At 41.7% G+C, this 12,122-nt stretch overlaps 1 protein-coding gene across 2 annotated transcripts in view; it reads left to right on the forward strand.

Moving 5' to 3' along the window:
- EIF5B (eukaryotic translation initiation factor 5B) overlaps nucleotides 1-12,122 on the forward strand; it is a 372,530-nt gene that overhangs the window by 287,941 nt on the left and 72,467 nt on the right. For both annotated transcript variants that reach the window (XM_033950652.1, XM_033950653.1), the window contains exons 16-17: nucleotides 7,180-7,362; nucleotides 7,482-7,643. In XM_033950652.1, the coding sequence (XP_033806543.1) occupies nucleotides 7,180-7,362; nucleotides 7,482-7,643 (345 nt within the window). The remainder of the gene's footprint in view (nucleotides 1-7,179; nucleotides 7,363-7,481; nucleotides 7,644-12,122) is intronic.

Below are 12,122 nucleotides of genomic sequence, written 5' to 3' on the forward strand. Positions count from 1 at the left end.
TCACAGCAGGATATAGTCAGATTTTTGAAGGGAGTGCTAAGGTTGAGACCTTTGATAAGGAAGGTAGTTTTTGAGACTTTGCAGGTGTCATCCCTTCTGAATTTAACAGTGAAGACAGTGTTTCTGGTAGCCATAGCCTCAGCAAGGAAAGTCTCAGAGATACAGACACTTTCATGCAGGGAAGTGTTCCTCAGGTTTACAGAAGTGGAGAGATTCTCTCTGTATACGGTCCCTTCATTTTTCAGAAAGTGGTGTCATCTTCCATGTCAATCAAGAATTCAGGCTACCTGCCTTCTAAACCATGGGTTTCAAGAGGAGAGGGACAAAGTGTTGAACTTGCTAGATGTACAGAGAAATCTTCTTTGATACCTGGAAGCAACCAATGAGTTTCATCTTTCAGATCATCTTTTTGTCTTAACCAATGCTGTGAGGCTAGGCAAGCCAGCATCTTAAGGCGACCATCTCTATATGGATCCAGATGGCTATCTCATCAGCGTACATTGTCTGTGGAAAACAGGCACTATTTGCCTTGAGAGCACACTCCACTAGAAGTTTGGCATCTTCATGAGCAGAGACCAAGGTAACTCCTCCTGAAGAGATTTGTAGAGCAGTTGGAGAGGATATATTTACAGAGCATGCTGGAGAGGACACATATATGCCCTTGCCCAAGGGACCACGTCTATGGTTGCTGTCATGGAACCTAGTATCTGGAGATAGTGCCACACCATAGATGCTGGCATCGTCAAGAAGTCTGAGTTCTGATTTACTTTCACAAGTTTTATAGGGTGGATTTAGCAGCGAGAAAGGATACTGCTTTTGGGTCCTCGGGGTTAAGGGCAGGCTCATCTGATCCTCACTAGAATCAGGAGACTGCTTCTGCTTTAGTACATCACCTGTCAGGATTCATATGTCCTTTGCATCAGAAGGGAAGATTAGGTACTTAACTCAATAATCTTTCTGGAAAATGGACATGAAGTTCTGACACCTTGCCCTATCAGTCTGGAGTTCACTTGCCTACTTTTCAGACAAACTCGTATTTCCAGGCCTGGAGATTTTCTCCTGTCAGTAAGATATATGCAAAAAAAAAAAAAAAAAAAGAAAGAAAGAACAAGAGAAAAGCATAAAGCAGTAAGTGAGACTATGAACTCCATAAGTTTAATGCTGGTTGCAGTTTGACGGATGGTTGCTGTTCCATCTATGTTTACTACTACTATTACTACTATTAATTATTTCTATAGCACTACTAGACACAAGCAGCGCTGCATAGAGTCACAAAGAATAAGAAAACAGTCCCTGCTCGAAAGAGCTTACAATCTAAACAGGCAAGATAGACAAACAGGATGTCATGGATACAGTTAAGGGGAATGGTTAATCAGCTGGCTGGGTTGGAGGGCAGTGGACTAGGGTTAAGGATTGAAAGCTATATCAAAAAGGTGGGTTTTCAGTCTGCTTTTAAACAAGGGAAGGGGCTTGACGGACAAACTCGGGTAATTTATTCCAGGCATAGGGGGCAGCTAGATGAAAGGGACAAAGTCTAGAATTGGCAGTGGAGGAGAAGGGTAACGCTAAGAATGACTTAACTGAGGAATGGAGTTCTCTGGGAGGTGTATAAGGAGAGAGAAGCGAGGAGAGATATTGAGGGGCAGCAGAATGAACACACTTGTAGGTCAGCAATAAGATCTTGAACTGTATGCGATGGCAGATAGGGAGCCAGTGAAGTGACTTAAGGAGAGGGGTGAAATGAGCGTAGCGAGGTTGGTAGAAGTTAAGTCGTACAACAGAGTTTTGCACAGATTGCAAGTGGGAGAGGTGACATGGCGGGATACCAGTTAGGAGTAGATTGCAGTAATCTAAGCGTGAGGTTACGAGAACTTGGACAAGGGTCCAGGTAGTGTGCTCATAGAAGAAGGTGCAAATTTTGATGTTTAATTTGTGTTGTTTAACCTTGTTAATTATCTTTTACCGAGCAGAACAAAAATGTTTTAGCAGGGTGTCTCCCCTGTTCCCCCTCCTTATTTCTCTGTTTTAGTGCTGTTTGACTGCTTTAGTACAAACTGAAGGGGGTGCAACAACACTGGAGAAGGAGACAAAGCTGAAGAATGTAAATGCAATCCTTCTGCGATCAACTTGCGAGTAAAGGAATAGCACCTACTGTCAGGAATCATATGTCCCTTTTCCAGAAAGAAGATTATTGAGGTAAGTACCTAATCCTTGTTAGTCTGTAGCTGAGGAACTGAGTCCTAGCACAGCTTCCTCAGCTAACTTCAGCATTTCCTCTTGATTGCTGCATAGCTCCCATGTCCACTCACATATTGTAGCAAACTGGGCCACTCTTACCAGCATGCATATATGTTTGTACATTTTTGTTAGAGGAGCAAGGTTTTGTTAAAGCTATTTTCAGATTTGTTTATGTTTAAATCTTTTTTTATTAAAGGTTCAAAATTCAACAGCAAACAGATACATGTGCTTTTACAAAGACAATCAACTTTTACAACTTGACAACAACCAACCCCACCTTTCAGATTTGTTTAAATGTTTAACCTTTTTCAATTTCAATATATATGTAACCCGCTTTGAATGTGTAACCACAAAAATGGCGGTATTGAAATTCCGTTCCCCTTTTCCCTTTCTTTTAAATAGTATTTAAGGATGTAAATAATTGTAAAAAGTTAATAAATCATAGTTCTAACAATATTTTAAGAAGGATAGCCAAATTGCCTGCTTTGGTTTTAAAAGCAGTAACAAGCTATGCTTCTGCATTGCTGAAGACTCTTACATCCCTCCTCCATACAGCTACAGGAAGTGCACGTCAGAAAGAGTGTGATCTGGCAGAGCCTTTAGCAGCACATAATTGTAAAGCCTCTGCAGTGCTTGTTAACATAGTAACATAACATAGTAGATGACGGCAGATAAAGACCCGAATGGTCCATCCAGTCTGCCCAACCTGATTTAATTTAAATTTTTAAATTTTTTCTTCTTAGCTATTTCTGGGCAAGAATCCAAAGCTCTACCCGGTACTGTGCTTGGGTTCCTACTGCCGAAATCTCCGTTAAAACCTACTCCAGCCCATCTACACCCTCCCAGCCATTGAAGCCCTCCCCAACCCATCCTCCACCAAATGGCTATATATAGACACAGACCATGCAAGTCTGCCCAGTACTGGCCTTAGTTCAAGTTTTTAATATTATTTTCTGATTCTAGATCCTCTGTGTTCATCCCACGCTTCTTTGAACTCAGTCACAGTTTTACTCTCCACCACCTCTCTCGGGAGCGCATTCCAGGCATCCATCACCCTCTCCGTAAAGTAGAATTTCCTAACATTGCCTTTGAATCTACCACCCCTTAACCTCAAATTATGTACTCTGATTTTACCATTTTCCTTTCTCTGGAAAAGATTATGTTCTACGTTAATACCCTTCAAATATTTGAATGTCTGAATCACATCTCCCCTGTCTCTCCTTTCCTCTAGGGTAGGGGTGTCCAATGTCGGTCCTCGAGGGCCGCAGTCCAGTCGGGTTTTCAGGATTTCCCCAATGAATGTGCATGAGATCTATTAGCATACAATGAAAGCAGTGCATGCAAATAGACCTCATGTATATTCATTGGGGAAATCCTGAAAATCCGACTGGACTGCGGCCCTCGAGGACCGACATTGGACACCCCTGCTCTAGGGTATACATATTCAGGGCTTCCAGTCTCTCCTCATACGTCTTCTGGCGCAAGCCTCCTATCATTTTTGTCGCCCTCCTCTGGACCATTTCAAGTCTTCTTACGTCCTTCGCAAGATACGGTCTCCAAAACTGAACACAATACTCCAATGACCTGTACATGGGCATCAACACCTTCTTCCTTCTACTGGCTACGCCTCTCTTTATACAGCCCAGCATCCTTCTGGCAGCAGCCACTGCCTTGTCACACTGTTTTTTCGCCTTTAGATCTTCGGACACTATCACCTCAAGATCCCTCTCCCCGTCCGTGCATATCAGCTTCTCTCCTCCTAGCATATACGGTTCCTTCTGATTATTAATCCCCAAATGCATTACTCTGCATTTCTTTGCATTGAATTTTAGTTGCCAGGCATTAGACCATTCCTCTAACTTTTGCAGATCTTTTTTCATATTTTCCACTCCCTCTTTGGTGTCTACTCCGTTACAAATCTTGGTATCATCTGCAAAAAGGCACACTTTTCCTTCTAATCCTTCAGCAATGTCACTCACAAACATATTGAACAGGATTGGCCCCAGCACCGAACCCTGAGGGACTCCACTACTCACCTTTCCTTCCTCCGAGCGACTTCCATTAACCACCACCATCTGGCGTCTAAACCAGTTTCTAAACCAGTTCACCACTTTGGGTCCTAACTTCAGCCCTTCAAGTTTGTTCAAGAGCCTCCTATGAGGAACTATATCAGAGGCTTTGCTGAAATCTAAGTAAATTACATCTAGCATATGTCCTCGATCCAGCTCTCTGGTCACCCAATCAAAAAATTCAATCAGGTTCGTTTGGCACGATTTACCTTTAGTAAAGCCATGTTGCCTCGGATCCTGTAACCCATTAGATTCAAGGAAGTACAGTATCCTTTCTTTCAGCACACTTCCATTATTTTTCCAATAATTGAAGTGAGGCTCACTGGCCTGTGGTTTCCTGCTTCATCCCTGTGACCATTTTTATGAATAGGGACCACATCCGCTCTCCTCCAATCCCCAGGAATCACTCCCGTCTCCAGAGATTTGTTGAACAAGTCTTTAATAGGACTCACCAGAACCTCTCTGAGCTCCCTTAGTAACCTGGGATGGATCCCGTTTGGTCCCATCGCTTTGTCCACCTTCAGTTTTTCAAGTTGCTCATAAACACTCTCCTCCTTGAACGGCGCAGAATCTACTCCATTTTCTCATGTAACTTTGCCAGACAATCTCGGTCCTTCTCCAGGATTTTCTTCTGTGAACACAGAAGTATTTGTTTAGCACATTTGCTTTTTCCTCATCACTCTCCACATATCTGTTCCCAGCATCTTTTAGTTTAGCAATTCCATTTTTCATCTTCCTCCTTTCACTAATATATCTGAAAAAATTTTTGTCTCCCTTGTTTACATTTTTAGCCATTTGTTCTTCCGCCTGTGCTTTCGCCAGACGTATCCCTCTCTTGGCTTCTTTCAGTTTCACCCTGTAGTCCTTTCTGTACTCCTCTTCTTGGGTTTTTTTATATTTCACGAACACCAACTCTTTCGCCTTTATTTTCTCCGCCACTAGTTTGGAAAACCATATCGGCTACCTTTTTCTCTTGTTTTTATTGATTTTCTTCACATAATGGTCCGTAGCCATTTTTATCGCTCCTTTCAGCTGTTTCTAAAGTTGCTGTTGCTTCCCTGGCAGGAAGGGAGTTTTGAAAGGTAGAGACTACACCAGGGGTGCCCAATATGTTGATCGTGATCGACAAGTAGATCGAGAAGGCAATGCGAGTCGATCGCAGAGCCCATCCCGGGCTCCATGATAGACTCGTGTTGCCGTCCCGATCTACCGGGCTGATCAACCTTCCTCTCCCCGACGTCCCCTACCGCCGCCCCAAGCTCTCCCTGCAGAAGCGTGGGACAGACCAGTATTCCTCTCTCAGACATCAATTCTGATATTGGAGAGAAAGTTCTGGGCCAGCCAATCAGTGCCTTGCTGGCCCGGAATTTCCTCTCTGATGTCAGAATTGATATCAGGGAGCGGAATGCTGGTCAGCGCAACGCTTCTGTAGGGATATTTTGGGGTGGCGGTAGCTTGGGGGCCTGTTCACCGCCGGTGCAAACCTAGTGGCTTGGGGGAGGGCAGGGAGAAAGAAAGGAGGCAGGTAGGGAGACAAAGAAAGAAGGGAAACAGAAAGAAAAGGGGCATGGAGAGAGAAAGAAAGAAAGGGAGGCAGGGAGACAGAAAGAAAAAGTTGGGGGAGAGAATGAGGTCTGGAGGAGAGGAAGCATACAGGAGGCTGAAAGAAATATTGGATGCACAGTCAGAAGAAATTGCAACCAGAGACTCCTGAAATCACCAAACAACAAAGGTAGGAAAAATGATTTTATTTTCAATTTAGTGATCAAAATGTGTCCATTTTGAGAATTTATATCTGCTGTCTATATTTTGCACTATGGCTCCCTTTTACTAAACCGCAATAGCGGTTTTTAGTGCAGGGAGCCTATGAGCGTCAAATGCAGCTCCCTGCGCTAAAAACTGCTATTGTGGTGTAGTAAAAAGAGAGGGGGTATATTTGTCTATTTTTGTATGGTTGTTACTGAGGTGACATTGCATAGAGTCATCTCCCTTGAACTCTTTGAAAAAAACCCGGAAAATGAATGATAATTAACATTTTCTCTGCCTTTCAGTGTGCTTTGTGTTTTTAAAAAAATTTTATTGTTGGTAGATCATTTTGACTTGGTCATTTTAAAACAGGGGTCTCAAAGTCCCTCCTTGAGGGCCGCAATCCAGTGGGGTTTTCAAGATTTCCCCAATAAATATGCATGAGATCTATGTGCATGCACTGCTTTCAATGCATATTATTGGGGAAATCCTGAAAACCCCACTGGATTGCGGCCCTCAAGGAGGGACTTTGAGATCCCTGTTTTAAAAGTAGCTTGCAAGCACAAAAAGTGTGCGCACCCCTGTGTAGACTGTGTGGCAGGAGGAGGAGGGGCTAGTGGAACCTTAAAAGGACAAAGCATAGACAGCTTGGGGGGGATATTTAAAATTCAGATGAGCTGTGAGTTGTTTAAGTCTCCGTTTTTCAGTGTTGGCCTGAAGTATTTGGGGAAGCATTGAGATCCCTTCCTACTCTATCCCCCAAACTTCTCACATATGTATCCTTTTCTTTTAGTCTAGGGATAATAATAATAATAATAACAGTTTATATACCGCAGGACCGTGAAGTTCTATGTGGTTTACAATGATTAAAAAGTATTACAGATTGAGTGGAATAAACAAAGTTCAGAGTTAGTGAATAACAGTTCTAAAGATCATTTGTTGAGGACAAAGATTGTATAGGTCAGTTACCTAAGTACTTCAGGAACAGATGTGTTTTTAGGTGTTTCCTGAATTCCCTCCAAGTAGTAGGCACGAGCAGTTGTTCCAGGCCTTTACCCCATATGCTGCTTGATGTGAGAAAAGATGTTGTTATGCATGCTGTACAAATATTTATTTCTTGTTTTAGGGCCTGAATGCTGCTTTATTTCATGAGAATAAAGATGCACGTACTTTTGTTTCTTTGGTGCCCACCTCCGCTCACAGTGGAGATGGAATGGGAAATCTGATAGCCCTTCTTGTCGAGTTAACTCAGACCATGTTGAATAAACGACTAGCACATTCTGAAGAGTTGAGAGCTCAGGTTATGGAGGTAATTTTCATTTACATACTGATTTTTATTTTTTAATACAAAATTGGGTAGGTGAAGACACTCAAGAGGGGAAATGAGTATGTTTCTGATTTAAAAAAAATTTTTTTTTTGTTCTTCAGGTTAAAGCACTTCCAGGGATGGGTACCACTATTGATGTCATTTTGATCAATGGTCGTCTGAAGGAAGGAGATACAATTATTGTCCCAGGTGTGGAAGGACCCATAGTTACCCAAATCAGAGGTCTGCTTCTACCTCCACCTATGAAAGAATTACGAGTAAAGGTATGGGTTATATCTGACATTTAGAGAAGGATATATAACAGTTTATTTCTTAGAAGCTAAAGACATCTTTAAATTATGAAATCACTATGTACAGTGTTTTATCATCCTTATTAGGAACTTCTCAAAGAAGCATTAACACAGTGATCAAATACCATTATGTATCACAACTGGATATAACAAACTTAAGACAACAAGTAGACTTGTACTATTGAATTTTCTCTATGGTGGACTCTTATCCACACCTCCATCTCATCACAGAAGTAAACAAACAATACAAGAGAAGCACTTAAGTATTCAATAATAATTTGCAATCAAAGCATGAACTGTAGCAGGAACATGTTAAATTCCTAGACAGGTGGAGCCAGGTCAATCTAAGGAATAATGAGTGAATATCACTATTGCATAGGTGAACATAATGACTCATAAGTCTTAAGGCTCCTTACTTTTAGACTACCAAGTTTTTGTATGTAATCATGCGAGAGAAGTCACATTGTTTAATATAAGCTCCCACAGTGTAGAAAATAAATACAGTTGTGATCATAGTTTACATATCCCTGACAGAATTTGTAGGACGTGTTCCATTTGTGGAAAATATGAGTAATTAGACAAAACAAAACACATTTTTAAATTTTTTATGTCTTTCAAATTTAACCATTATGCATCACAGAATAGCACAATCATTAAACCATAGAAATAAAGGAAATAATAAAAAGGTCCTGTTCAAATGTTTGCATGCCTTTAGTTCTTAATATTGTGCATTGCCATTTTCTCCTTTTGCATCAGTGACAACTTACAGCCTTTCCTGATAGTTGTGAATGAGGCCTTTTGTTTTCGCTTATGGTAAAGCTTCCCATTCTTCTTGGCATATAGCCTCCAGATCCTGCAAATTCTTTGCTTGTCTATCATGAGCAACAGATTAGGTTCTTACCTCGATAATCTGGATTCTGTTAAGATACACAGGAGTCCATACTTGAGCTGTTGATTCCGATTTCCACTTTAAGAATTTGAAACTCCTTCCCTTCTGCATTGGAGCAGAGCAACCTCAGTTGGGACCAAAGCAATTTAATTCCACTGAAGCATAAGAAGAGAGAAGGAGAACAATGGGGAACTTCCCTAACAATAAACATTCTGCTCTGCTCTGAAACCTAGAAAATAGAACAACAATTAATAACCAATTAAGTCTAGATTTGGGGGCTTTTTGAGTTCAAAAATTTTGAAAAATTTCATTATTGTGAGATAGGACCAATGGGCCAATTTGCCAAAAATATGGTGTGTTTACTTTGTGATGTTTTGACCTGCTTATGAATTGCATTGTGGTTAACTAAAATTTTCCCTAGGTAACATTTAATCTTTCTGAGGGATAGTCTTTCCACTTTTGAGAATGGAAGAATACTGGTATGAGAAAGAGATCAAATTACAGAGTTAGATGGGGACAGAGTCAGAACGGCCAAGATATGGTCAGAAATTCCCCAAATCAAACAGAAGAAGAAATCATTATAATACCTCAACTAAATTTCAAGAGTGGAATCGAGTGGAACCCTGCCAACAGCAAGAGAGAAAATGATGTTTCCAGGAAAACTGTGAAAAAGAGGGAAGATGGAGGCCAATTGTCTGCTACTGCTGCAGACAAACATGTCACCTCATCCGGTTTTGTCAAGTTACTTTGGAAAACCTAGAAGACTTTAACTTCCAAAGGGCTACAAGATATGAAAGTCTGGATAGGGAGTCATATGCAAGCCCTGAGGGTCCATGGGACCCGAGCTTAAGTCCAGCAAGATGTGCAAGGAGCCCATGAGTAACTAAGAGCCAATCTGCTAAGGGTAAGAAGCAGGGGCTATTGGACCCTGCGAAGAGGAAAGAGAAAGGGAAACCTCCAGTACCTGAAACACATCTTTTCTTAATCTTAGGTACAGAAGAGGTCCCAAGATGGACACCAGCAATGCCCAAAGAATCGCACAAAGTCCGCCCAAGGAGGGTAGTATGTACTCCTGTGTATCTTAACAGAACCCAGATTACATTGGTTAACAAGCATTTTGCTACTGGAGTTCTGTCACCTGTACCTTAACAAGGGCCCATGCTGACTCTAAATCTGCAAACAGTTTGTCTATCACATCCTGTTTTTAAGTTATGCGTCAGTTTGTGTTTATATTATTTTTGTCAATAACGCTACCTTGAAGCATAGGTATTTTACTGTTTCTGTAACACAATATTGCATTTTAGGACAGCTCATCAATCACATATAACAATAATTTGAAAGTTTATACTAAAAAGTGATTGTTCTGCTTTTTCTATCTGTGAATTTTTATATTTTGTTTTTGTCTAAGATATTATAATTATTATGAACAGATGAGGTTGTGTTAACCATCCTGATGATTCCTGTTATGTCTGTGGACAATTTACTGCACAAGATCAGAGAAATAATCTGTCCAACAGACTTCAAAGTGCATACAAGCATTATTTTGGCTGTAAAGTTGGTGACCAGGATAAAGCATGGGCACCCCATGTGTGCTGCACTGTCTTTTATTCTGGATTAACAGCATTTGTGCGAGTTGTTCAGAATTTTCTTGGTAATCACATATCAGAGAATTATGCTGAGCTTGTGGAGAACATGCTGACAGCATATCAGCTAATGGGTGCCAGAATGTCACTTAAAATACACTTCTTACATTCTCACCTCGGCTTCTTCACACCCAATCTTGGTAATGTCAACGATGAGCATGGGAAAAGATTTCATCAAGATATCAAGGTGATGGAAAGCAGATACCAGGGAAAGTTCATTCCCAGTATGATGGAAGACTATTGTTGGTTCTTGCAAACAGAGACAAATGTACAGTAGAAGCGTAAAAGCAAGTGTTTCAAACATTTCTGAACATGCTGACATCATTTTTGTGTGAGTTAAGAGAGGTGTAAATACATGCTGTAACATGTCTCCTTATTGTTTTTGTGTTTGTTTTCAGAGTAAACTCCTTAACACAAGTTTGGTGGTACACAGTTCATACTCAAAATATTATGCCGATATGGCAAACTGTCTTAAAAAATCTGTAACGTGTATCTCAGAAGCCTGACGTGCTAGCTGAATTTCAATTACAGATCTGAAACTGGAGGCACAGTTATTGTTTTGCTGGGCAGTAGCCCACCTGCAAACTGTATCAGCAATGCATGTATATATGGAGTTAACCATGGGCAGGACGGCTATCTCAGCTGGCAGACCCTAGACCAGAGGGAGTGGTCCCTAGCTCAGAGAGCCTTTGACAGTATTGTGCGTTGATGGGGGGGGCATCTGACATTCAGTGTGATGGCATTGGACATGAACAACTACAAAAGTCTCTTAATTCTTCAGCTGAAGATTCAAGCCCAGCTTGGATGCTCTAGTACAGGGGTCTCAAAGTCCCTCCTTGAGGGCCGCAATCCAGTCGGGTTTTCAGGATTTCCCCAATAAATATGCACGAGATCTATGTGCATGCATTGCTTTCAATGCATATTCATTGGGGAAATCCTGAAAACCCGACTGGATTGTGGCCCTCAAGGAGGGACTTTGAGATCCCTGCTCTAGTACAATAACGGCCAGAGAACAGGCTGTTGTACATTTTGCCCATGTGGCTCATGGTGAGCCAGGTCATTTGAAGAATAGCAAATCATCCAGGGTTAGTAATCCTGGTTGCCCCAGATTGGCTGTTGACCATGGTACATAGATCTGATTTGTCTATAGAGGGACAAATTTCTCAAACTGCCACTGCATCCAACTCTGCTCTCACAGAGTCCAGTTTCCCTGGAGGATCTGGAATGCTTTGGGAGAGTGTGGCGCAGTGGTTAAAGCTACAGCCTCAGCATCCTGAGGTTGTGGGTTCAAACCCATGCTGCTCCTTGTGACCCTGGGCAAGTCACTTAATCTCCCCATTGCCCCAGGTACATTAGATAGATTGTGAGCCTGCCGGGGCAGACAGGGAAAACTGCTTGAGTACCTGAATAAATGTATGTAAACTGTTCTGAGCTCCCCTGGGAGAACGGTATAGAAAATTGAATAAATAAATAAATAATGGCATGGCTCTTGAGCATGCAACAGCCTTAGCGCAAAAGGGCTTCTTGGATGGGGTTATAGCTACCCTCCTCAGATCTAAGAAATCAGCAGCTGTTGCAGCCTATGCTAAGGCTTGGAAAATGTTTCAGCACTGGTGTACTAAAAAGAATGTGGAGCCAATGAAGGCTCTGATGTCTGTGACGCTAGCATTTCTCCAGGATGGTCTCGAAGGGTTGGCCACTGGCTCCTGCAAAGTACAAGTGGCTGGACTCTTGTATTTTAGGGCTCGAACAGAAAAGTTTTCTTTGATCTCTCATCCAGATGTCAACAGATTTTGGAAAGGAGCATTGCGACTGCATTAGCCTCTGTGACAGCCCTTAGTAAGGCTCCATAAGAGCCTTTACGAGAGGAGCCTCTGATGGATCTTTTCGTTAAGATGATTTTCTAGTAGCAATCATTTT

This window comes from Geotrypetes seraphini, chromosome 6, assembly GCF_902459505.1.
Source record: "Geotrypetes seraphini chromosome 6, aGeoSer1.1, whole genome shotgun sequence".
In the NCBI taxonomy this organism is placed as follows: domain Eukaryota; kingdom Metazoa; phylum Chordata; class Amphibia; order Gymnophiona; family Dermophiidae; genus Geotrypetes; species Geotrypetes seraphini.